This window comes from Sinohyriopsis cumingii, chromosome 1 (assembly GCF_028554795.1).
Source record: "Sinohyriopsis cumingii isolate HCF-2022 chromosome 1, ASM2855479v2, whole genome shotgun sequence".
Taxonomy (NCBI): Eukaryota; Metazoa; Mollusca; class Bivalvia; order Unionida; family Unionidae; genus Sinohyriopsis; species Sinohyriopsis cumingii.
Genome location: NC_142961.1, coordinates 85,423,861 through 85,448,299, shown reverse-complemented (window position 1 = coordinate 85,448,299; position 24,439 = coordinate 85,423,861). Strand labels below are relative to the sequence as shown.

The 24,439-nt window shown below is 34.1% G+C and overlaps 1 protein-coding gene across 13 annotated transcripts in view; it reads right to left on the bottom strand.

Annotated features, from left to right (window-relative positions):
• Positions 1–24,439, bottom strand: part of LOC149807275 (uncharacterized) — a 181,209-nt gene that overhangs the window by 53,972 nt on the left and 102,798 nt on the right. For all 13 annotated transcript variants that reach the window (XR_016422200.1, XM_089964394.1, XM_089964370.1 and 10 more), the window contains 4 exons: positions 23,395–23,492; positions 21,663–21,885; positions 17,502–17,659; positions 5,776–5,950 (listed from right to left, as the gene is read on the bottom strand). Coding sequence is in view for 12 of the 13 variants with exons in the window: in XM_089964394.1 (XP_089820520.1) it covers positions 5,776–5,950; positions 17,502–17,659; positions 21,663–21,885; positions 23,395–23,492 (654 nt within the window). In the remaining variant the exon portion in view is untranslated. The remainder of the gene's footprint in view (positions 1–5,775; positions 5,951–17,501; positions 17,660–21,662; positions 21,886–23,394; positions 23,493–24,439) is intronic.

Here is a 24,439-nt window from a genome sequence, read left to right as displayed (position 1 = left end):
GTTTAATGCCTGTCAACAGTCTTAAATAACCTGATAATGAAATATCTACTTTCCTTAAATACTAATTTGATTTGAAATCTTTAATGCAGAAATCCTTATTGCAGTATTATATTTTCTCATTCTCATGTGTGATACAGTTTACCTGTGTGACAAAAGCCTGTGTGATACAGTTTGCCTCTGTGACAGCCATATGTGATAGAGTTTGCCTATGTGATGGTTTTGTGTGGTATAGGCATGCACTTATAATGCCATAGATCATGTCATTAAGCTTTGATGTCATGAACATCTGCATTTGTTTTCATGAAGGTTTTTAATATTGAGAAGAAAGAAAAAAACATTTTGACAGCAAATCTAGTAGATATTCACTTAAAAGTTGCATTCAACTGTAAACTGCAAAGACTGTAAATTTGTGCACAATATTAACTTTTTCATGTCCTTATTTAAGCTGTGCCTATGAAATCCAGGCATGGTTTGAAATAAAATAGAAAGAATCCATCATATGCATTGTGTGGGGCATGAGAAATGCCATCATTAAGACACCATAATGTGATTGCATGAGTTTAACAATTAATTTCCTGTCAAAACATTCTGACCCACAGGTGAAATTCCCCTATCCCAACCAATGTGAATGATGGAGTGTTATTTATTTAGCTTTTGTAATTTGGTTCGCCATGTGGACCTTTTGTGACATCAGCTGTACTCAAACATTTGGAATAGCATGTGACATTTGAGCACAGATTCATGTTTCAAAATTTCCATTTCCTATTCATGTCATAACTGTTCATGTAAGAACACTGACTACACATAGATTCCAAATTCCCTTTTCACATTCATGCCATAACTGTTCATGTAACAACACTGACCACACATGGATTCCAAATTCCCTTTTCACATTCATGCCATAACTGTTCATGTAAGAACACTGACCACACATGGATTCCAAATTCCCTTTTCACATTCATGCCATAACTGTTCATGTAAGAACACTGACCACACATGGATTCCAAATTCCCTTTTCACATTCATGCCATAACTGTTCATGTAAGAACACTGACCACACATGGATTCCAAATTCCCTTTTCACATTCATGCCATAACTGTTCATGTAACAACACTGACCACACATAGATTCCAAATTCCCTTTTCACATTCATGCCATAACTGTTCATGTAACAACACTGACCACACATGGATTCCAAATTCCCTTTTCACATTCATGCCATAACTGTTCATGTAACAACACTGACCACACATGGATTCCAAATTCCCTTTTCACATTCATGCCATAACTGTTCATGTAACAACACTGACCACACATGGATTCCAAATTCCCTTTTCACATTCATGCCATAACTGTTCATGTAACAACACTGACCACACATGGATTCCAAATTCCCTTTTCACATTCATGCCATAACTGTTCATGTAACAACACTGACCACACATGGATTCCAAATTCCCTTTTCACATTCATGCCATAACTGTTCATGTAACAACACTGACCACACATAGATTCCAAATTCCCTTTTCACATTCATGCCATAACTGTTCATGTAACAACACTGACCACACATGGATTCCAAATTCCCTTTTCACATTCATGCCATAACTGTTCATGTAACAACACTGACCACACATGGATTCCAAATTCCCTTTTCACATTCATGCCATAACTGTTCATGTAACAACACTGACCACACATGGATTCCAAATTCCCTTTTCACATTCATGCCATAACTGTTCATGTAACAACACTGACCACACATGGATTCCAAATTCCCTTTTCACATTCATGCCATAACTGTTCATGTAACAACACTGACCACACATGGATTCCAAATTCCCTTTTCACATTCATGCCATAACTGTTCATGTAACAACACTGACCACACATGGATTCCAAATTCCCTTTTCACATTCATGCCATAACTGTTCATGTAACAACACTGACCACACATGGATTCCAAATTCCCTTTTCACATTCATGCCATAACTGTTCATGTAACAACACTGACCACACATGGATTCCAAATTCCCTTTTCACATTCATGCCATAACTGTTCATGTAACAACACTGACCACACATGGATTCCAAATTCCCTTTTCACATTCATGCCATAACTGTTCATGTAACAACACTGACCACACATGGATTCCAAATTCCCTTTTCACATTCATGCCATAACTGTTCATGTAACAACACTGACCACACATGGATTCCAAATTCCCTTTTCACATTCATGCCATAACTGTTCATGTAACAACACTGACCACACATGGATTCCAAATTCCCTTTTCACATTCATGCCATAACTGTTCATGTAACAACACTGACCACACATGGATTCCAAATTCCCTTTTCACATTCATGCCATAACTGTTCATGTAACAACACTGACCACACATAGATTCCAAATTCCCTTTTCACATTCATGCCATAACTGTTCATGTAACAACACTGACCACACATGGATTCCAAATTCCCTTTTCACATTCATGCCATAACTGTTCATGTAACAACACTGACCACACATGGATTCCAAATTCCCTTTTCACATTCATGCCATAACTGTTCATGTAACAACACTGACCACACATGGATTCCAAATTCCCTTTTCACATTCATGCCATAACTGTTCATGTAACAACACTGACCACACATGGATTCCAAATTCCCTTTTCACATTCATGCCATAACTGTTCATGTAACAACACTGACCACACATGGATTCCAAATTCCCTTTTCACATTCATGCCATAACTGTTCATGTAACAACACTGACCACACATGGATTCCAAATTCCCTTTTCACATTCATGCCATAACTGTTCATGTAACAACACTGACCACACATGGATTCCAAATTCCCTTTTCACATTCATGCCATAACTGTTCATGTAACAACACTGACCACACATAGATTCCAAATTCCCTTTTCACATTCATGCCATAACTGTTCATGTAAGAACACTGACTACACATAGATTCCAAATTCCCTTTTCACATTCATGCCATAACTGTTCATGTAACAACACTGACCACACATGGATTCCAAATTCCCTTTTCACATTCATGCCATAACTGTTCATGTAACAACACTGACCACACATGGATTCCAAATTCCCTTTTCACATTCATGCCATAACTGTTCATGTAACAACACTGACCACACATGGATTCCAAATTCCCTTTTCACATTCATGCCATAACTGTTCATGTAACAACACTGACCACACATGGATTCCAAATTCCCTTTTCACATTCATGCCATAACTGTTCATGTAACAACACTGACCACACATAGATTCCAAATTCCCTTTTCACATTCATGCCATAACTGTTCATGTAACAACACTGACTACACATAGATTCCAAATTCCCTTTTCACATTCATGCCATAACTGTTCATGTAACAACACTGACCACACATGGATTCCAAATTCCCTTTTCACATTCATGCCATAACTGTTCATGTAACAACACTGACCACACATGGATTCCAAATTCCCTTTTCACATTCATGCCATAACTGTTCATGTAACAACACTGACCACACATAGATTCCAAATTCCCTTTTCACATTCATGCCATAACTGTTCATGTAACAACACTGACTACACATAGATTCCAAATTCCCTTTTCACATTCATGCCATAACTGTTCATGTAACAACACTGACCACACATGGATTCCAAATTCCCTTTTCACATTCATGCCATAACTGTTCATGTAAGAACACTGACTACACATAGATTCCAAATTCCCTTTTCACATTCATGCCATAACTGTTCATGTAAGAACACTGACCACACATGGATTCCAAATTCCCTTTTCACATTCATGCCATAACTGTTCATGTAACAACACTGACCACACATGGATTCCAAATTCCCTTTTCACATTCATGCCATAACTGTTCATGTAACAACACTGACCACACATGGATTCCAAATTCCCTTTTCACATTCATGCCATAACTGTTCATGTAACAACACTGACCACACATGGATTCCAAATTCCCTTTTCACATTCATGCCATAACTGTTCATGTAACAACACTGACCACACATAGATTCCAAATTCCCTTTTCACATTCATGCCATAACTGTTCATGTAAGAACACTGACTACACATAGATTCCAAATTCCCTTTTCACATTCATGCCATAACTGTTCATGTAACAACACTGACCACACATGGATTCCAAATTCCCTTTTCACATTCATGCCATAACTGTTCATGTAACAACACTGACCACACATGGATTCCAAATTCCCTTTTCACATTCATGCCATAACTGTTCATGTAACAACACTGACCACACATAGATTCCAAATTCCCTTTTCACATTCATGCCATAACTGTTCATGTAAGAACACTGACTACACATAGATTCCAAATTCCCTTTTCACATTCATGCCATAACTGTTCATGTAACAACACTGACCACACATGGATTCCAAATTCCCTTTTCACATTCATGCCATAACTGTTCATGTAACAACACTGACCACACATGGATTCCAAATTCCCTTTTCACATTCATGCCATAACTGTTCATGTAACAACACTGACCACACATGGATTCCAAATTCCCTTTTCACATTCATGCCATAACTGTTCATGTAACAACACTGACCACACATGGATTCCAAATTCCCTTTTCACATTCATGCCATAACTGTTCATGTAAGAACACTGACTACACATGGATTCCAAATTCCCTTTTCATGTCCATAACATAATCTTTATGCCTCTATTATACATATGCATTTAAGTTACAAAGTTACATTTTATACTTAAGGTCAATGTGTTCAAAGGAACAATATAACGTATTTTATTCCAGGCAAAAGAACTGAAAGAATTTTCATTGTAGATCATTGCAGTGTTGCCCTACAGATACATTCAAAATTAAAAAAGAACCACAACATTTATACAAACTCAGAGTAATTTTACAAACTGTCAAAACAGCACTGAAGATATAATTAATTTCACTTCTCTTACTCAAGTAATTCTTTCCTAATCATACAAAACAAAGTAATTTTCAAGTTGCAGCTCTCCCTTGCAACAATGCAGTATGCAGTAGTCAAGGTTCACAACTGCTAAGTAATTCTTTACCAAATGATGGTAAAGCAGAATGACTGAAAATTCAATGATTGCATTTATGTGACTGGAGGTGAGGGAGGTTTATAAACAAAGTTCCAGTCAAACCTTTAGTAATAATTCAGTATTTGGGGTCCATAACTGCAGACTGCATTATATACAGAACTTACAGAACTACACTATAGTGTGAATAATCAAAACTTTTATGACTGCATGCATGTGGTGTCCAGGGTAGAGAGAAGGAGAAATGAACAAATGGATAGTAAAACATAAAGTAACAATTTCAGGTTTTATTTGTATACTGTAAATTAAATATATTTAATTTTATAGTACCTGTGCATTTAATTTTGTCAAATAATTATGTTTTAATAATGTTAAAATGGTATAGTTATGTGTACTATAATGGGTGAGAGCTCTAGTATTCTACAAGAGCAACATGTCTTCTTACAAATATGGATCTACAGAGGTTGTTCCAAAAATTAATGGTGGTGGAACCCATATGCTTAAATTAAATGTGATTGATACTTCTGGATTTTTGTTGATCAGTGCCTTCTGCCCCTCCCCTGTCCCAAGTTTAATTTGGGAATGTCCTTAAATGCATTACTGATTTCTAATATGCAACCTGACTATACCATTTACATATGAACATTTTTTAAAAATATTTCTACTCACGTTTGTCTTTGATATATATGCAATCTTCCCACTGCAGTCCAGTGCTTTTTCTATCATCTGTATTTTCAGTGTATGTTTCAAGGGAAACACCAAATGAATACTTATCTGGTGAGTCACTTGTGTTCAAATCAGTAGATGTGTTGTTACTGCCACATTTCTTCCAATACACTGGTCCCTGGTATGAAAATAAAACCTGTTTGCGGTATTTGAACATGTCAGGTAAATTGTGCACATTATTAACTTTTTATAGTATGTAAAAATACCTGCATAGTTCCAGTGATTACCTGCAGTGGTTTCCAACTATAACTCAGCTGAATTCAACAAGACTATCATTATACATGGCAGTAAGACACTTCGACCCCATGACATTTAAACCCTAAAAAAATATCTCAAGACATTTTGACTCCAAGCTATTCCAACCCCAATCATAGGACAATTCGACCCCATTTCATGCATTTTTAAAACAGTAATTAGCACACTGCTAATGGTTATTCCCACTAATCAAATGCTTACTCACTGATGTCTGCAATTAAAGATACCAACATACCAACAGTTAATTATAATTAATGTCACTTTTATTAATCTGATGAATGCACCCTAATTTGAATGAAAAAGAAATCCAATGTACCACACACTGTAAATTGGTATAAAAGAGCCAAAATGTTTTAAGGCAATAACTAGCACACTGCTAATGGTCATTCCCATTAATCACATGGTTATTCACTGATATCTGCAATTAAAGATGCTGACAGTACTGAGGTCTTTAATCTTAGGTTATTACTTGTGATAATCATAATCAAAACAAACTGCTAAGTCGCTTCCCAAAAATGCCAACAGTTAATTACCATATTTGCTGGCCTACAAGATGATACATTTTTACCAGAAAATCTTAGGTTTGTCTTATACTCTGAATCGACTTGTATATGGATTATGTCACCCGAATCACTTTATCATATTTGTTTTAAAATGGAAAATAATTTGCTAAGAGTACAAAAAATAATGTGTAAAGAATATTACATTTTGGGGAAGAGATTGTGTATGAAAAAAATAATAATGGATCCGGGGCCCCGAGTGGCCGAAAGCACTCTTTGTTACGGATCACTGCTATCTCACCTCTGTCTGCGGCGGTTCGAGTCTAAGATTCAGCCAATGTGGGTATGTGAGAAAGCTTGCCAGTAGCTTCTCATGGATCGGTGGTTCTTTCCGGGGTTTTCCAGGGTTCTTCCTCCACCATTAACACTGGCCGCCATGTATAGTCTATTGTGTGCTGAAAAATGGCATTAAACCCCACAACAACAACAAAACAAAAAAAAGGGTCCCACATTGAGTATTTTGAACAATTACATGATTGGCAGTATTAAAAATTAACATAGATCAGATGTACTTTTGCTAAAACAGCATGTACCAGTAATGTACATTGTTTGTAATATACATTTAAATTTGATTACATATATATGTGCATTAGAATATACAAGTTAGAAGATGAATTACCAATGATAAAGACAAATTCCATCACAATTATTTTTCTTGCACCCAATGATCAAATAAAACATTTGCTCCATTGAGAAAGAGAGAAAGAGACCAAGAGTTAGAGATGTCTTCACAATTGTAAATCTGTATTGTTAACTTACCTGATGACTGATCTTACTCATGTACAAGTGCAGTTACCATATTCCATTATCAATTAATACCACCAAGTAAGCAATTCCTTCTAGATTTGTTTGCCACTTCCATTATTAAAAGAATCACATGGCTTTGTAGTGGTATTTACATGCTAATTTAATATGCTATGGCTGTATTCAGTCATTCCAAGCTGACACCTGTTTGAGGTCAAGATTCCGCAGACCAGATCATATTAGTGAGGCTACCAATAGCAAAATGAAGCTACCCATGGGTTTTATGAATACTGTACCATATAATGAAAGGAAATGCCAGGTGGTTACTAGTGTAAATTTCTCAGTAAGTGACATATTTTAACTTGCTGATGGAACTGACAGCAATTTAAAGTACATCTAGCATGAGCAAAGATCAAAAACAATTGCTGCCTAAGTACAGGAAGAGTACATGCACTTTAAACAAAATCTTAATTGTTGGGAATGGAGAGGTCATTATGCATGCAAAGAAAATTAGACAGCATGCAAAATGGTTATTCTTGGGATTTAACCTAATGGAAACTATATGGATATAACTATTGTGAATATTTAAACCCTAAAGGAGTATGGTATGTATTTTCATAGTTCACATTTACTGTTTCATTTATTAATGTTTTTTCTCTTTGACAAAAGCTTCACAACAAGGGGGCCATAAGGTATAAAGAAAACAACAAATAACCCATAAAGAGCTTAACTCTCTCTCTCATATACATCAGATCAGACCATATTTTATTTTGATCACGAGTTTCAAGAAGAAAAATGTGATGGAATACATATGCATCCTTCTCTCTGTATCTCTCCCCCCCCCAAAAATAAACAAATGGAAAAAGTATTTTAGTATTAATGATGCAATTTCCCTATTGCTGGCAATCTGAAATAGCATACAGTTATACTTTTAATATTTATGAAACCAGAAGTTATTAATTACACACAGCATTGCAAGTTTTGTCCTATCTGTAACTCGAACACTTTTCAGGTCAGTGTCATTATATGTAGCTAAAAGTACATAATACATTTACAATACTTTGTGTGAAACAAATTAGGTACTTTTAGTTACATTTAATGATCCTGACTGGAAATGTTACCGAGTTACAGATAGGATAAAACTTGCGATGCTCTGTGGAACAAAGTGAAATAAACAAAATCTGAGGTATTGATCTGGCCTCATCTTATGCTCAGCATCAGCTTATATAAGGATAAAGGATGGACAATTTACCGAATTTGCTGATTCGAATTATACTCCACATTGACTTATAGGCCGGCAAACACAGTATAATTAAAGTCACTTTTATTAAGCTAACGAATGCGTCCTAATTTGAATGTAAAGAAAACTATGAAAATCAAATGTACCACACACTATAAATTTGTATTTAGAGCCAAAAAATTATCAATCAGTACAAATTTGTATTGTAAACTTTATACAGGTGTTTAGTATACTTGTGTGTAAATTTTGGATTAATTTATATTTGATAAAGTTTATATTGTGACATTTCGATTGGATATATTTTGGTATACTAATAACTGAATTGTGTTAATTGTACCTTAAATGAGGAATGAATGACACAAGCAATTAAATACCTTTCTGTTTCTTACACTTTACTTGTATACGTATAGCTAGTTTATCTTTTTAAAAGAGTTTTATTGATTTGTTAAAAAGGGTCATAGTCTCTATGGTACTAGAATTGCAACATATTTGTTCTTTTAATTATGTATCATAAGCAAACATACATGTTTTTAAACCATTTAAATTGCTGATGTTCAGCTTCACTTTAAGTACTCATGTATTGCATTGCATACACCAACAATGCTTTTATTGTGTGTTAAATTTCAACAGCTTACCTAGTCATCTTTGCTAAATTTTACTGATCTTATTTATAGAACAAAAGAGGTCACTGACCATGCTGCACTATTATATGACCAACACATACACACAATAATAAAGCTGAAGTCGAATTGTCTTTGGTGTCAAAATGTCCATGCCATGTCTTTGGGGCTGAAATGTCTGTGAGCCATTAAACACTATTTAAGATCAGAGGAGAAGACTATCATTATGCACTATTTAAGTAGAGGACAAGACTATTATTATTTACTATTTAAGTAGAGGACAAGACTATCCTCATACAATGTTTAAGTAGATGACAAGACTATCATTATACACTATTTAAGTAGAGGACAAGACTATCATTATATACTATTTAAGTAGAGGACAAGACTATCATTATATACTATTTAAGTAGAGGACAAGACTATCATTATATACTATTTAAGTAGAGGACAAGACTATTATTATATACTATTTGAGTAGAGGACAAGACTATCATTATATACTATTTAAGTAGAGGACAAGACTATCATTATATACTATTTGAGTAGAGGACAAGACTGTCCTTATACAATGTTTAAGTAGATGACAAGACTATCATTATATACTATTTAAGTAGAGGACAAGACTATTATTATATACTATTTGAGTAGAGGACAAGACTATTATTATACACTATTTAAGTAGAGGACAAGACTATCATTATACAATGTTTAAGCAGATGACAAGACTATCATTATATACTATTTAAGTAGAGGACAAGACTATCATTATATACTATTTAAGTAGAGGACAAGACTATCCTTATACAATGTTTAAGTAGATGACAAGACTATCATTATATACTATTTAAGTAGAGGACAAGACTATTATTATATACTATTTGAGTAGAGGACAAGACTATCATTATACACTATTTAAGTAGAGGACAAGACTATCATTATACAATGTTTAAGCAGATGACAAGACTATCATTATATACTATTTAAGCAGAGGACAAGACTATCATTATATACTATTTAAGTAGAGGACAAGACTATCATTATACACTATTTAAGTAGAGGACAAGACTATCATTATACAATGTTTAAGCAGATGACAAGACTATCATTATATACTATTTAAGTAGAGGACAAGACTATCATTATATACTATTTAAGTAGAGGACAAGACTGTCCTTATACAATGTTTAAGTAGATGACAAGACTATCATTATATACTATTTAAGTAGAGGACAAGACTATTATTATATACTATTTGAGTAGAGGACAAGACTATCATTATACACTATTTAAGTAGAGGACAAGACTATCATTATACAATGTTTAAGCAGATGACAAGACTATCATTATATACTATTTAAGTAGAGGACAAGACTATCATTATATACTATTTAAGTAGAGGACAAGACTATCCTTATACAATGTTTAAGTAGATGACAAGACTATCATTATATACTATTTAAGTAGAGGACAAGACTATCATTATATACTATTTAAGTAGAGGACAAGACTATCATTATATACTATTTAAGTAGAGGACAAGACTATCATTATATACTATTTGAGTAGAGGACAAGACTATCATTATACACTATTTAAGTAGAGGACAAGACTATCATTATATACTATTTAAGTAGAGGACAAGACTATTATTATATACTATTTAAGTAGATGACAAGACTATCATTATATACTATTTAAGTAGAGGACAAGACTATCATTATATACTATTTGAGTAGAGGACAAGACTATCATTATATACTATTTGAGTAGAGGACAAGACTATCATTATACACTATTTAAGTAGAGGACAAGACTATCATTATATACTATTTAAGCAGAGGACAAGACTATCATTATATACTATTTAAGTAGAGGACAAGACTATTATTATATACTATTTAAGTAGAGGACAAGACTATTATTATATACTATTTAAGTAGAGGACAAGACTATCCTTATACAATGTTTAAGTAGATGACAAGACTATCATTATATACTATTTAAGTAGAGGACAAGACTATCATTATATACTATTTAAGTAGAGGACAAGACTATCATTATATACTATTTAAGTAGAGGACAAGACTATTATATACTATTTGAGTAGAGGACAAGACTATCATTATATACTATTTAAGTAGAGGACAAGACTATCATTATATACTATTTGAGTAGAGGACAAGACTATCATTATATACTATTTAAGTAGAGGACAAGACTATCATTATATACTATTTAAGCAGAGGACAAGACTATCATTATATACTATTTAAGTAGAGGACAAGACTATCATTATATACTATTTAAGTAGAGGACAAGACTATCATTATATACTATTTAAATAGAGGACAAGACTATCATTATATACTATTTAAGTAGAGGACAAGACTATCATTATACACTATTTAAGTACAGAGGATGAGACTACTACAGAGGACAAGACTATCATTATACACTATTTAAGTACAGATTACAAGACTATTATTATATACTATTTACTCTGTCTGCGTGGGTTCAAGTCTCGGGCTTGGCAAAAGTGTATATGTGAGAAAGCTTGCCGGTAGCTTCTCGTGGGTCAGTGGTTTTTTCTGGGGTTTTCCTGGGTTCTTCCTCCACCATTAATACTGGCCGCCATGTATAGCCTATCTTGTGCTGAAAAATGGTGTTAAACCCTATAACAACAACTACAACAACAATATACTATTTAAGTACAGAGGATGAGACTACTACAGATTACAAGACTATCATTATATACTATTTAAGTACAGATTACAAGACTATCATTATATACTATTTAAGTACAGAGGATGAGACTATCATTATATACTATTTAAGTACAAATTACAAGACTATCATTATATACTATTTAAGTACAGATTACAAGACTATTATTATATACCATTTAAGTACAGAGGATGAGACTACTACAGAGGACATGACTATCATTATATACTATTTAAGTACAGAGGAAAAGACTACCATTATACACTATTTAAGTACAGAGGATGAGACTACTACAGAGGACAAGACTATCATTATATACTATTCAAGTACAGATTACAAAACTATCATTATAAGCAGAGGTACCTAACTATTCCTCCAAAAGGACATAAGCCTGACTCTGTGGCAGTAAACACATAAGATACAAAGGTATGTTCAGCCACATTGGGTTGATAATTATCCATGGATCAAATTCATCAACTCTGAAATAAAGATATTTTGCAGTTCTTGCAAAAAATATTGCAAAATGGCACAGGTTGAAAATTTAGCCAAGCAAGTCTCTTTACAGTTTTAGATGTCATAAAGCCATGACACTAGCCATCATGTGCTGAAAATCCCTGAGGTTAGAGCTGATAACACTCCACAATGACAGGTCATTTTAAAACTAAATGAGAGTGATATGAAAAACAAATATAAAATGAGAGCTCTCTTTAATGCAGCATACACATTAACCCAATTAGGAAAACCATTTTCTGATAAGGAAACACTCTGTGCACTCATAGAGGAAAACAGTCTTAAACTTGGTGCTAATTATAAGAACAGAGCCAGAGCAAGAGGCTTTGTTCTGTCAAGTGATCACGTCTTGAGAAAAGAAATTGGGAAATGTCTGAATTCCAAAAATTCCTTTCCATTCTTGCTGATAGAAGTATTGAGGCTTTAATATCAGATAAAGAAATAGTGTATATATTAAGATACCTTGACAATTACAAAATAAAAAGAATTAAGCCCTTTTGAAAAAATATATTTTGTACATCACTTCTTTTGTTTTAAAAATGGATTAAAATAAATGCATCTCATTGAACATTGGCAAGATATTGCAATTTTGGAACAAGTGAAAAGGTAATGAATTCTTTAAAACCTCTTGTCCTGGACAAGTGGTTGAAAACAAAATTTGATCAGCCATGGTGGCTATAGTGGATTTTTCGTTGGCACCATTTTCATTTTGATGCAACTAGATATGACAAGAAGTTTTCTGGTGAGAATCCCTTAATCATCTATCTTGGAGAAGTAGTGACAGCAACAGTTTCAAAATTGCCGTTGTCGTGGACACAATAAATGTCAGATCAACACAATAGTCGTTTAAGACTAACTAGACATCAAAACAAGTCCAACAGTGAAAACTCCACGTCAATCTGACTTTTTGTTCAAAAGGAATAGCAATAACAAAAATTTTCAAAATGGCAGCCATGGTGACAACACTGACTATCAGATCAGGACCATTCTGATTTAGAATCACCTATAGCACAAGTCACTCAATTTAAATTAAATATAAATTGTTCTTTTAAAATTTAACACTTATTTTCTTTAACCAAAATCTATTCGATCCTGATTATTGAATGCTATCCACCTTACCTGTCACCAAGAAACTTCCAGATGAAAATTATCAATCGCTTTGGACTTTTACAATGGCGGCATTTACTAAACTTGGGTCAAAATAAGAGCATGTCAAGCAGAATCGTCACAATCGAGGGTAGTACGATTATGTTTATCAATATGCATAGCTTTCATTGTGACATAACAGCATGCACCATTCAGTCCGGATTGTACTAGATTGCACCTTTAGGTTCATTTTGTCAGAAAATGTAAAAGTACTTTAACAATGATTTTGCCATATGCATACAATGACCTTCCAATGGAATTTGGATATATATTAATCCAAATGAAGTGAATACTTGCCACTTAAAGGTATATATAATCAAATCTCTAAAAAATGACACCCATTACTGAATTAGTGATGAATGCATACATGACCCGTGTGACATACTACTGAGACCATAAGAAATCTTCAGGTGAAAACTCAATTGATATGATTTTCTATCAAGGAGTATGGGACTGATCAAATCACATAGCTTCATCTGGACTAAACATTTTTGAAGTCAGACAAGTAAAGTTTTCCAAGGTGCAAGTCTGGAACAAATGTCTTTTTCTCATTTTAAAGCAAGTTGAGCAATCATTAATTTTCAAACTTTATTTACTTTGCCTCCCTTTATCTGGCTATTAATGTCATTGGAGCATAGTGAATGCTGGAATCTACCTTTGCTTGATGCACATCATTGACAAAATAAAAATATGACAAAGCACAACAGTAGATTTGAAAATTGTTCCCAATTTCAACACTAATCTCCTAAGACAACCGAATGCTCCTACAGAGACAATTTTATTCAAACACCACCAGAGTGTCCACTGAATATTACTCACAGGTGTAGATGATAGACTGGTGATAGCTTCAATGATTTTAAACACATTCAGCTTAGAACAGACATGTAATGACTGAATGAAGCTCTCAATATACATGATTCTTTTCTGGATATATGAATCAAACTGTGAGTAAAGATCCAAGAAAAAAAAGAAGAAAAAAAAAAAAAAGAAGACTGCTTTTTACTCTGCTCTACTTGGATAACATTTTACCTGAACACTGTTTCCTTTCAACAGCATTGCAATTGTGGTACATATCACTTTTGGTTTATACTACAGTACTAAGCAATTTTAACAGATTATTTATTGATCCTCATACCTATTGTATACTTGCATTTAACTATCTATGTCTGAACATCAGCAAAGGCTTTAAGAATAGAATTTGATAAATATTTTAATTTAAAATATAAACTTCTAATTTTGCCCAAATTTATTTAATGTAATATACAAATTGTTATTCATTTAGACTCATGCACACCCAAGCACAACATGGTAGAGGTGAATGGGATACTGCATTGACAGCATTTAAATCACCTGTTTCGAGACATCTTGGTTTAAAAAAGGGTGATAAATAATCTGTCATTTGCATGCATTGCAACACATTGTTAAAATACAGTGGCAACACCACTAATATGAAGATTCACATGTGTAGACACCATCCAGTACAAAGTACACCATCCACATCATCCACTCCATTTCTAACTCTATAATGTCAGTGATCCAAAACCATCCAACACTTTCCAAGTCTCTAAGACCTATTTTAGTTCCAGAAATCCTGGAAATTACTCAAGCCATTGGAAAGGTAATTGAATTGGATCTGCATCCATTCTCGGTTGAAGAGAACAAGGCTTAATGATATATGGTGAATCTTCTGGAGCCCGAGTATAGCACACCCAGCATAACTCATTTTTCGGTGATTGATTTTACTACAATGTACAGGAACATAACAGAAAGTATGTTGGCTGAGCTGAAGTTTGCTTTATATGCTGCTATTACAACTGATTCTCTGACCGTCAGAACAAATTCTTTGACCTTCTGGTGCACGGAATTTTACAGTACCATTACTTGACATCACACTGATCAAGCTTGGACTTTAATCACCTTCATACTTAAGTCCAGTAGACTGACAAAAGTGGCATGGATGAGAACACAGGGAAGGTTATAACTGAAGCACTGAGTAAATGAGATATTCGCAAGAAGAATGTGCTCATAGCCAGTTTTAAATATGCATGATACTTGTCAAGTTTTTCAATCAGGTACTAAATTAAAAATTCTAGATTAAGAATAAATAATAATTTTTTTCTACTTTTGAAAAAGGTAGCAAGTGTTTGCTTTGTTTTTATCACTATTAAATGTTAAAGTTCATTTAGCTGTGTGTTTACTATAGTGTTTAATTTTATCACAAAAGAATAGAGTAAACTTTAAATCTTAATAAGATGACTTCACTGTAGCATATATTTGTTTAAGTGAATATGTAGCAGAAGGGTTTTGAATAGGCAAATTAGAAAAGAATTTTCTTCGGATCAGGATATGTGTTATGGAACTTTCATTTATTAAACTTTTAATATGCATGTTTAAATTTTTCACCGCAGTAACATTTATTGTAACAAGTTGACAAATAAATAATCAGTTGTACCTATAATGCAAAAGTCTTGAAACATGAAAAAATGTATATTATGGTATATATTGTGATACAGATCATATTGCAACACAAGTATCATGATACATATTATATTGCACCTAGCTGGTGATACACACCTCCAGCTCTGAACCAATGAAACATTTCTAACTGGGGGCAAAAATGAGATTTCTGAACAAAACAACTGATGATAATTTCTTCTATTATTTATATCAGTACTTATTTTAAATAATGAAATATTTAAACTTTTTATATATAGAAAAATTAAATTCAAATGGCAGTGATATTTTCTTGCTTAACCTGCTAAGACAAACAAGCATACTTGATATGGCACCAAATCTTGGCATTTTAATCAGTTTTAAACTAGCAGTAAAAAGAGCCCCTACCTCCTCCAGTCACCTTTACAGTTTTTGGACAATTCAGTAGACATCAGAAATTTTACATCTTGAGTTGAATTCTTTGGTCTGTGCCTAACACCACCATAATGAAGACCATTAGCTTATGCAGGAGTGGAATTCTATGATGGTTTATCGTCATCAAAATGTAGACCACCAGCTTATGCTGGAGTGAAATTCTATGATGGTTTATCATCATCAAAATGTAAACCATCAGCTTCTGCTGGAGTGAAATTCTATGATGGTTTATCACCATCAAAATGTAGACCACCAGCTTATGCAGGAGTGGAATTCTATGATGGTTTATCACCATCAAAATGTAGACCACCAGCTTATGCTTGAGTGGAATTCTATGAAGGTTTATCACCATCAAAATGTAAACCATCAGCTTACGCTGGAGTGGAATTCTATGATGGTTTATCACCATCAAAATGTAGACCACCAGCTTATGCTGGAGTGGAATTCTATGATGGTTTATCACCATCAAAATGTAAACCATCAGCTTACGCTGGAGTGGAATTCTATGATGGTTTATCACCATCAAAATGTAAACCATCAGCTTACGCTGGAGTGGAATTCTATGATGGTTTATCACCATCAAAATGTAGACCACCAGCTTATGCTGGAGTGGAATTCTATGATGATTTATCACCATCAAAATGTAGACCGCCAGCTTATGCTGGAGTGGAATTCTATGATGGTTTATCACCATCAAAATGTAGACCGCCAGCTTATGCTGGAGTGGAATTCTATGATGGTTTATCACCATCAAAATGTAAACCATCAGCTTATGCTGGAGTGGAATTCTATGATGGTTTATCACCATCAAAATGTAGACCATCAGCTTATGCTGGAGTGGAATTCTATGATGGTTTATCACCATCAAAATGTAGACCGCCAGCTTATGCTGGAGAGGAATTCTATGATGGTTTATCATCATCAAAATGTAGACCACCAGCTTATGCTAGGCACAAGAATGAATTCATAGTATACCTGCAAGAAGATCTTACATATTACCTCACAAATACCTCCCACCAACTTTTTGCACCAGAAGACTGTAGCTTCCACTTTACTCGGGTCAAGCCTTGATGTTACATTCCATGACACATACACTTTCTTGGTATTGCCATCTTTTGGAACTAGAACTTCAACTTTTGCCCCAGGAGGCTGGAAATCTGTGAAGAAAAAGATATTTGTTACCACTTTCAGTTAAAATGAATTTCTGACACACATCAGAAGGATAATACAAGCAAAGATATTTATATCCACAAAGTCCTGTTATGTCTGTGCAATCTATACAGTCCTAACAAACATTTCTGACAATGATATTAGTTGGAAATAAAACTTCTATCTTGCTATCTACATATGTAAACATGACAACAAGACAAAAATAATAACAGTTAAAGGAAAAATACCTACCATAAATACTCATTTATAAGTTGAATCCAACTGCAAACAACACAGACCCTGATCTGCCATTACCTGATGCACTGGCAGATCAGGGTCTGTGTTGTTTGTTCTACTGCTTACACCTAACAATCTGTCAAGACCCAAATCTGCTGGCACATTATATGACAGCAGATCTGGGTCTGTGTAGTCTATATTTTAACTCAGCGTATAAGTGAATACAGATGATAATTTAAACAGTACGATAGGAATCATGGATACAAATATACAGTAAATGTGAACACACTTTTATTCAAGAGGTACCATCTATTCTTATTTATAAATTGGATCCCATTGCAAATATAATGCCTTTGCTGATCTGGGTCGATGCAGTCTGTCTGGAATAACCAGTAGAAACACCACAGACCATGATCTACCAGTGCATTGTGATGGCAGAATAGAGTCTATGTTGTTGTTTCCAACTAGACCTGACTTGCAAGTGAATATATATATATATATATATATATATATATATATATATATATATATATATATATATATATATATATATATATATATATATATAATTGAAGTGTAATCTATTGCAAAACTATGACACACAAAAGGAACCACATATTTTCTGAAACTGGATATTTTTGAGATTTTAGATTTCAGATTTAAAGCAATTTTTGTTGCCTATTTTAACATGACCATCCATACAGGAGAAGTAAAGATATTTAAATTTTCAAGATGGCAACAATGATAGCAATATTGGACTCTATATCCACACCATCTTCACAAGGACCATCTATATAAGGATTTTAGTGAAAACCTTATGACCATCTACTCTGAAGTAGTAGCAATAACACAGCCATGATGGCCATGCTGGACATCAGGATGGCTCTAATTTTATTTAGAACTATCTGCAGATCATAAAAAGTCTTTTAATGAAATCCCCATGTTGAAATGATGTTTTCGTCAGAGGGTTTAGTAATATTTTTACAGTGGAAACTATGGTGGCCATGTAGGTCATGATATTGGCACCATTTTCTTTCAGGACCACCTACATAAGTAATCTCTTAGTGAAAACCCTATATTCTCATATCTCGTGTCTCATTCAGGAGAAGTAGGCGGTCAAACAAAATCTTAAAAATGGCCACTGTGGCATTCATGTTGGAAGCATTTATTTTATAGAACACCAATACAATTTTCAGTATAAACTCCATGTTGCTAAGACCATAATTTAAGGCTGTAACAAGATTTTTGATTTTAAGATTGCCACTGTGGTGGTTATGTTGGACACGAAGCAAGAATGATTTTCATGTAAGGTATCTAAGTACACCACTCCCTTGATAACTTGTGCCCTGATAACTTGCAAACCTGCTTATAACGCAGTGTCAGGCATGGATCCCATTTTTTAAACCCGAAAATGCCCCAAAAATGTATTCCTATTTGTTGAACTTGAAGAAAATCGCGATCAAAATTGGTAATGGAAACTTTGATGTATCGCTCGTTTTATCGTTGAAAACGGTAGATAGGACCTGGAAATTTTAATCAACACTATGAAATATCAAATTTAAAAATAGCTCATACAATTTTTTTACATGTTCTTTCCAAACAACATTCCAAGTACACCGCAATTAAAGATATGTAAGGAAATTTTGTTCAATGAAAATGTCACTTACACCGAGTGGAGGCAGTAATTTATATTAAAATTTGTGTCCTAGTTCCATCTATTAGTTCCTTTTAAGTGTAACCATCATAAATGCAAAGTGTCCTCTTGTAGTTAAATGTAAAATGGGTCAATCTACCGTAACAGCTATGTCCGCTAGTGTTTCTCTGAGAACCTAATTAAGTGCCGACCGTGTTTTGATAACTGACTTGCGAAAGTATTTGTTGTATTGGTGCACTGAATTAAAAGCTGGCCTCCTTTGTATTATCACATTAATTATGTCTTTTGAATAATAAAAAAAGGAGGTGGAATAAAAGAAAAGTTAAAAGGCAAAAAAATCAGACTAACTTAAAGTCTAGCGGCCTCGGTCGTATGTCGGGTGAACTCACTTCATTTCATCAATCAAACACTGTAATAAACGTTATTCTGTATGTAACAGAGACCACCTTAACTTAACCGACTCTTTCATAACTGTGATCAAAGATAACAAGGCAGCCAAGCGAAATGAATATATTGTAAAATATAGAGCCTGATTTCACAGATACGGGTCATTGTGGGCATGCAAGTTTCAGAGAATTCTTGAACTGGCATTTAGAGGTATCCTCAGCGATGATAAGAAATTTCATTATTACTTCCACTGAAATCATGACATTAACACTGTACCAATTGAACAATAAAAAATTGAGTTTTGACGTAGACGTGTCATGAAAAAAATGTCACATGTTTTTTTAAAAAAAGGAATCTTGTTTGGTGGTGTATCAACAGTTAGTCTAGTTCCTAAATTATGGACTAATGATTTGGCAAGATACTATTAAACACCACTATGGGAACCAGTCTCATCAAGAAAACAAAAAGCAGTGACGTAATACACAGATTTTTTGTGTACACGTGACGGTTGTTCAAACCAGTTGGAACGATCATTCATATGTTGAATATTTTGAAAAAAATGTTATTTAAACAGAATAACAAACAACTTCATTATAAAAAGCGCATTATTAAAAATTATTATCGATGTGATTGTAAAATGAGAATTCAGTCATTAAACAGCCCAGTTCCCTAACGACACACTCTCTATGATTTTATCAATGTCAAAGCAATATTTTTCTATTTTTGGAGGTCCCTTGGTAACTTGCGCCTCGCTTATAGTGCAGTCTATGTTTGTGGACTCCGATGTGCGCGAGTGTGTATCATACAAAGTCTTTTAGTGAAAAATCCATTTGGATATGACCATCCATACTAGCCCTGTATTCACAAAACTGTTCAACCTGGCTGTACACTCAAACTCAATTCATAATGCTTATGAGAGAATGAATTTCATATATTTATTAAAGTTTTATCAAAACTGAATCAGAAATACAGTCTACTGGCTGAAAGATTATCTTAATAATATAAATAGATCTTGTTCATTACTAAATCCATCCATGTTCTGGATGAAATAAACCCATATTGCAAGTTTCAGTGAAAATGGATTAGAAATATGGACTCCAGATAGGTAACAAGTTTTTTGCCAATGGATCTTCCTCATTACTGAATACATCTAAGATCCAGATGAAATAAAACCATACTGCAAGTTCGATTAAAACTGGATTAAAAATATGGACTCCAAACTGATAACAAGTGATTGTTGATGCACGGTGCAACAAGAATGATGAATTGACACCATACCATTAAAACCAATGGCCCTACAGTAAAATTTCAGTACAAATGCACAATGTTAAAAACAGTATCATATAACACTACTGAATAAAAATGGGAAATAAATCTAACAAATTTGCAGGAGCAAAGTGATTTGTCATTATTGTATATTCAGTTGATGCCTAGAATATTACCAACAATCCATCCATCACACACTACAGGACTAGTTACACTAATGAATACAAAGACGGATGGACAGGTGGATCATAACCACATATAATTCCTAATAAGTTGAGTACAACTGCAAACTACACAGATCCAGACCAGTTGGTCAACTGGGACTCCATTGTTGAATAATTTGTATGATTTACAATGTTGTTACACAAACAGTTTTTAAATTTTTTCCATGTTAGATTCAGTGCCAAAATGATGCAAGTACATGAAGAGACAAACTGACAGGCAGGTAGAGATATGTGCATACATACCTGGTTCATATTTTGGTACACGAAGAAATGAAGGTGGGAATGATGGGCCAGCATCATTCTCTGCTGTAATATTGATTTCATATGCAAGATTGCAGTCCAGCTGTATTGTATATGCTGAGGTATTCCATAAAACATTTTCGTTTGTTGTCTCAAGGCCACCAATCTTGCTGTATTTGATGGAGACACCATGGGGAACTCCATACCAATTCTTCTCCTCAAGTGGCTGGAAAATGTGTGTTTGTTAAAGATATCAGATGTGATGACAAAAACAACTCCAAAACAAACAAAATCTAAGTTAACTTATCACTCATGTTTATAAAATAATCTAAAGAAACTGACTTACATCAATATCTTATAATATAATACAAAAAGTCTGAATTACTTCATATGGACCTTTTATATATCTTCAGTTAGGAAAGGTTAAAGAAAATTGATGAATACCACGAATGGTACATTATAAGCCCACCCAGTCATTAATAATCCTCGATGCAGGCACTTAACACACCAAGATTATGGTGCAAAAATCATTAATTTCTTATTAAACTCATGACTATGACTTCTGACCTATAGACTCCAGAATCTAATTGTTTTCTTTATTAACTGAAGTGCATGCCATCTGCAAAGCTTGGTCAAGCAACTTTCCTTATAACAATTGTTTTCTTCTGCAAACAACTTTTTCATTGGGCCACAAATGGCTCTAACCTAACCTCTTGACCCCAAAATCAATAAGCATCTTACATATCTTAAATGGAAGAGTTCCAACAAAACCGGGTCAGCGTATAAGGTCAAGAAATAAAGTTATTATGGAAAAGGCCATTTTTTTTCTTGTTTCAGTCAGACTGATCCTGATCTCTGACCTTTTGATTCAAAATTCAATAGGCTTCTTTCTTACCTAATGTGTAAGTCATCCACTTATTTTGGTGAAAATACATGGTCAAAATTTTTTTCCTTGATCTAAGTACAAGCCATTAAAAAAATTTGGTCCAGGAAGTATATCTTAGATGTCATTATTCTCTGTCACAGTAACTTTAATATTTGACTCTCTAATCCCGAAATCCTCTGACATATTCTTTACACTAAGTGCTAGCTGTCCAAAATGTTTGGCAAATGTAGATGGTGGAGAACTCTAGTGCATGGATGTCATTTTCCTTCCTTTAGTCACAGATACCTTAATCTTTTAAATCTGACCCAAAAATCAACATGGTTCTTCCTTATCCCAAATGTAAATTGTCCACAAAGTCTGATAATGGCAGCATGTGGACAATTCTAGTTACTGTGCAGAAACAAAACTGTCAACAGACAGATCAATGGATGGACAAAGAACATCATAATATGGCAGGCATATAATTTTTTTTTATTGTGATGTCAAGTAAAATTAAATCTTCAGACCGACTAAGAAGTCTGGATAACTGACACTAGTATATTGTATAGTTTATTGTATTTCTTGTTGAATCTAGTCTCATTACTATCAACTTAGACCAGTTTGTCAGATGTGAGATGTACAATTCATCTGATGACAATAGCCCATTTCAGAAAGAGCAGAATCCTTCGAGTTGAATTATTTCTTGATGATATCTTTACACATCAAGATACATAAATATGGCATGATTTATATTTTAAGGAAATTATGAATAAAAAATTATAAAACAAAACTGGTATAAATGTGAGAATGGACTAAATTTTTTTCCAGAAAATGATTAAATCCATGATTCAACATGTTAATTATGTTCACCTGCCAGTAAATGGTTACATTCCGTAACTTTCCCTGCTGGCACTCATGAGCCTTGTAATACATGGCACCCCCTGTCGTGTTTGGTGAATGTAACGGCACTGAAAATGAGAAATAACATTGTGTATTCTAATATACCAGTACTCCCTCCTTATAATGTTGTCTCTGGAAGCCAATGAGTAGGCCACTTTACTTAAAACGAAGTGCATATATAACTTTACGGCCAATCGCTTGTTATCAGTTTGGAGTCCATATTTTTAATCCACTTAATGAGTATCAACATTCTGAAATATACGAGGTAAATTTTAATTACTGGAATTTTACTTGCCATTATTTCTAATACTTTCACTTTGAGGATTATTGAAAATAATTAAAATACTGGTCATGAACATTGAAAATAATTAAAATACTGGTGATGAACACAAGAGCTGTCACAGTTATACATGGGAGGGGCTTGATTAAATTATTTGTTTCTTGCTTCATTGTTTAAATTGTACTGTTTGAGATTATGATGCAATCTGATGTACCATTAGCAGAAGACTGTGCATGGCCTTTTGGCCTCTGCTAATCAACATTCTGTTGGTTACAACAAAGTCATTTTTGTCCACAACTTGCAACCATTTTCTTGGTTGCTGCAATGTCTAGCCTTTATGGCCTCAGCCTGCGACCAGCCTGTTGGTTGCTACAAAGTCTGGTCTTCTTGGCTTCAGCATACCTCTATGCATAGTCAGGCATTTTGGCCTTAGTATACTACCTTTCTGTTGGTTACTACAAAGTTAGTTGTCACCTTGCACAAAGTGAGTTGACACTACTACTGCCCAACTGTTGATGGACTTGTGTGAAATGTATTTTTTAGGGGGTGGGGTAAAACTAATTTTAATGATGTAATACTTGCCTGTTGCTATTGCATAGCAAGTACTTTTCTAGGAGGAAAATACCTGACTGAATAACAAAAATTCCACCCTCTCATTATGGTTAACCAGAATCTTCCAGAACACTGGATTGATCCTGCATAGAACCTCATACATCCTAGGCATGTGTGAAAGAC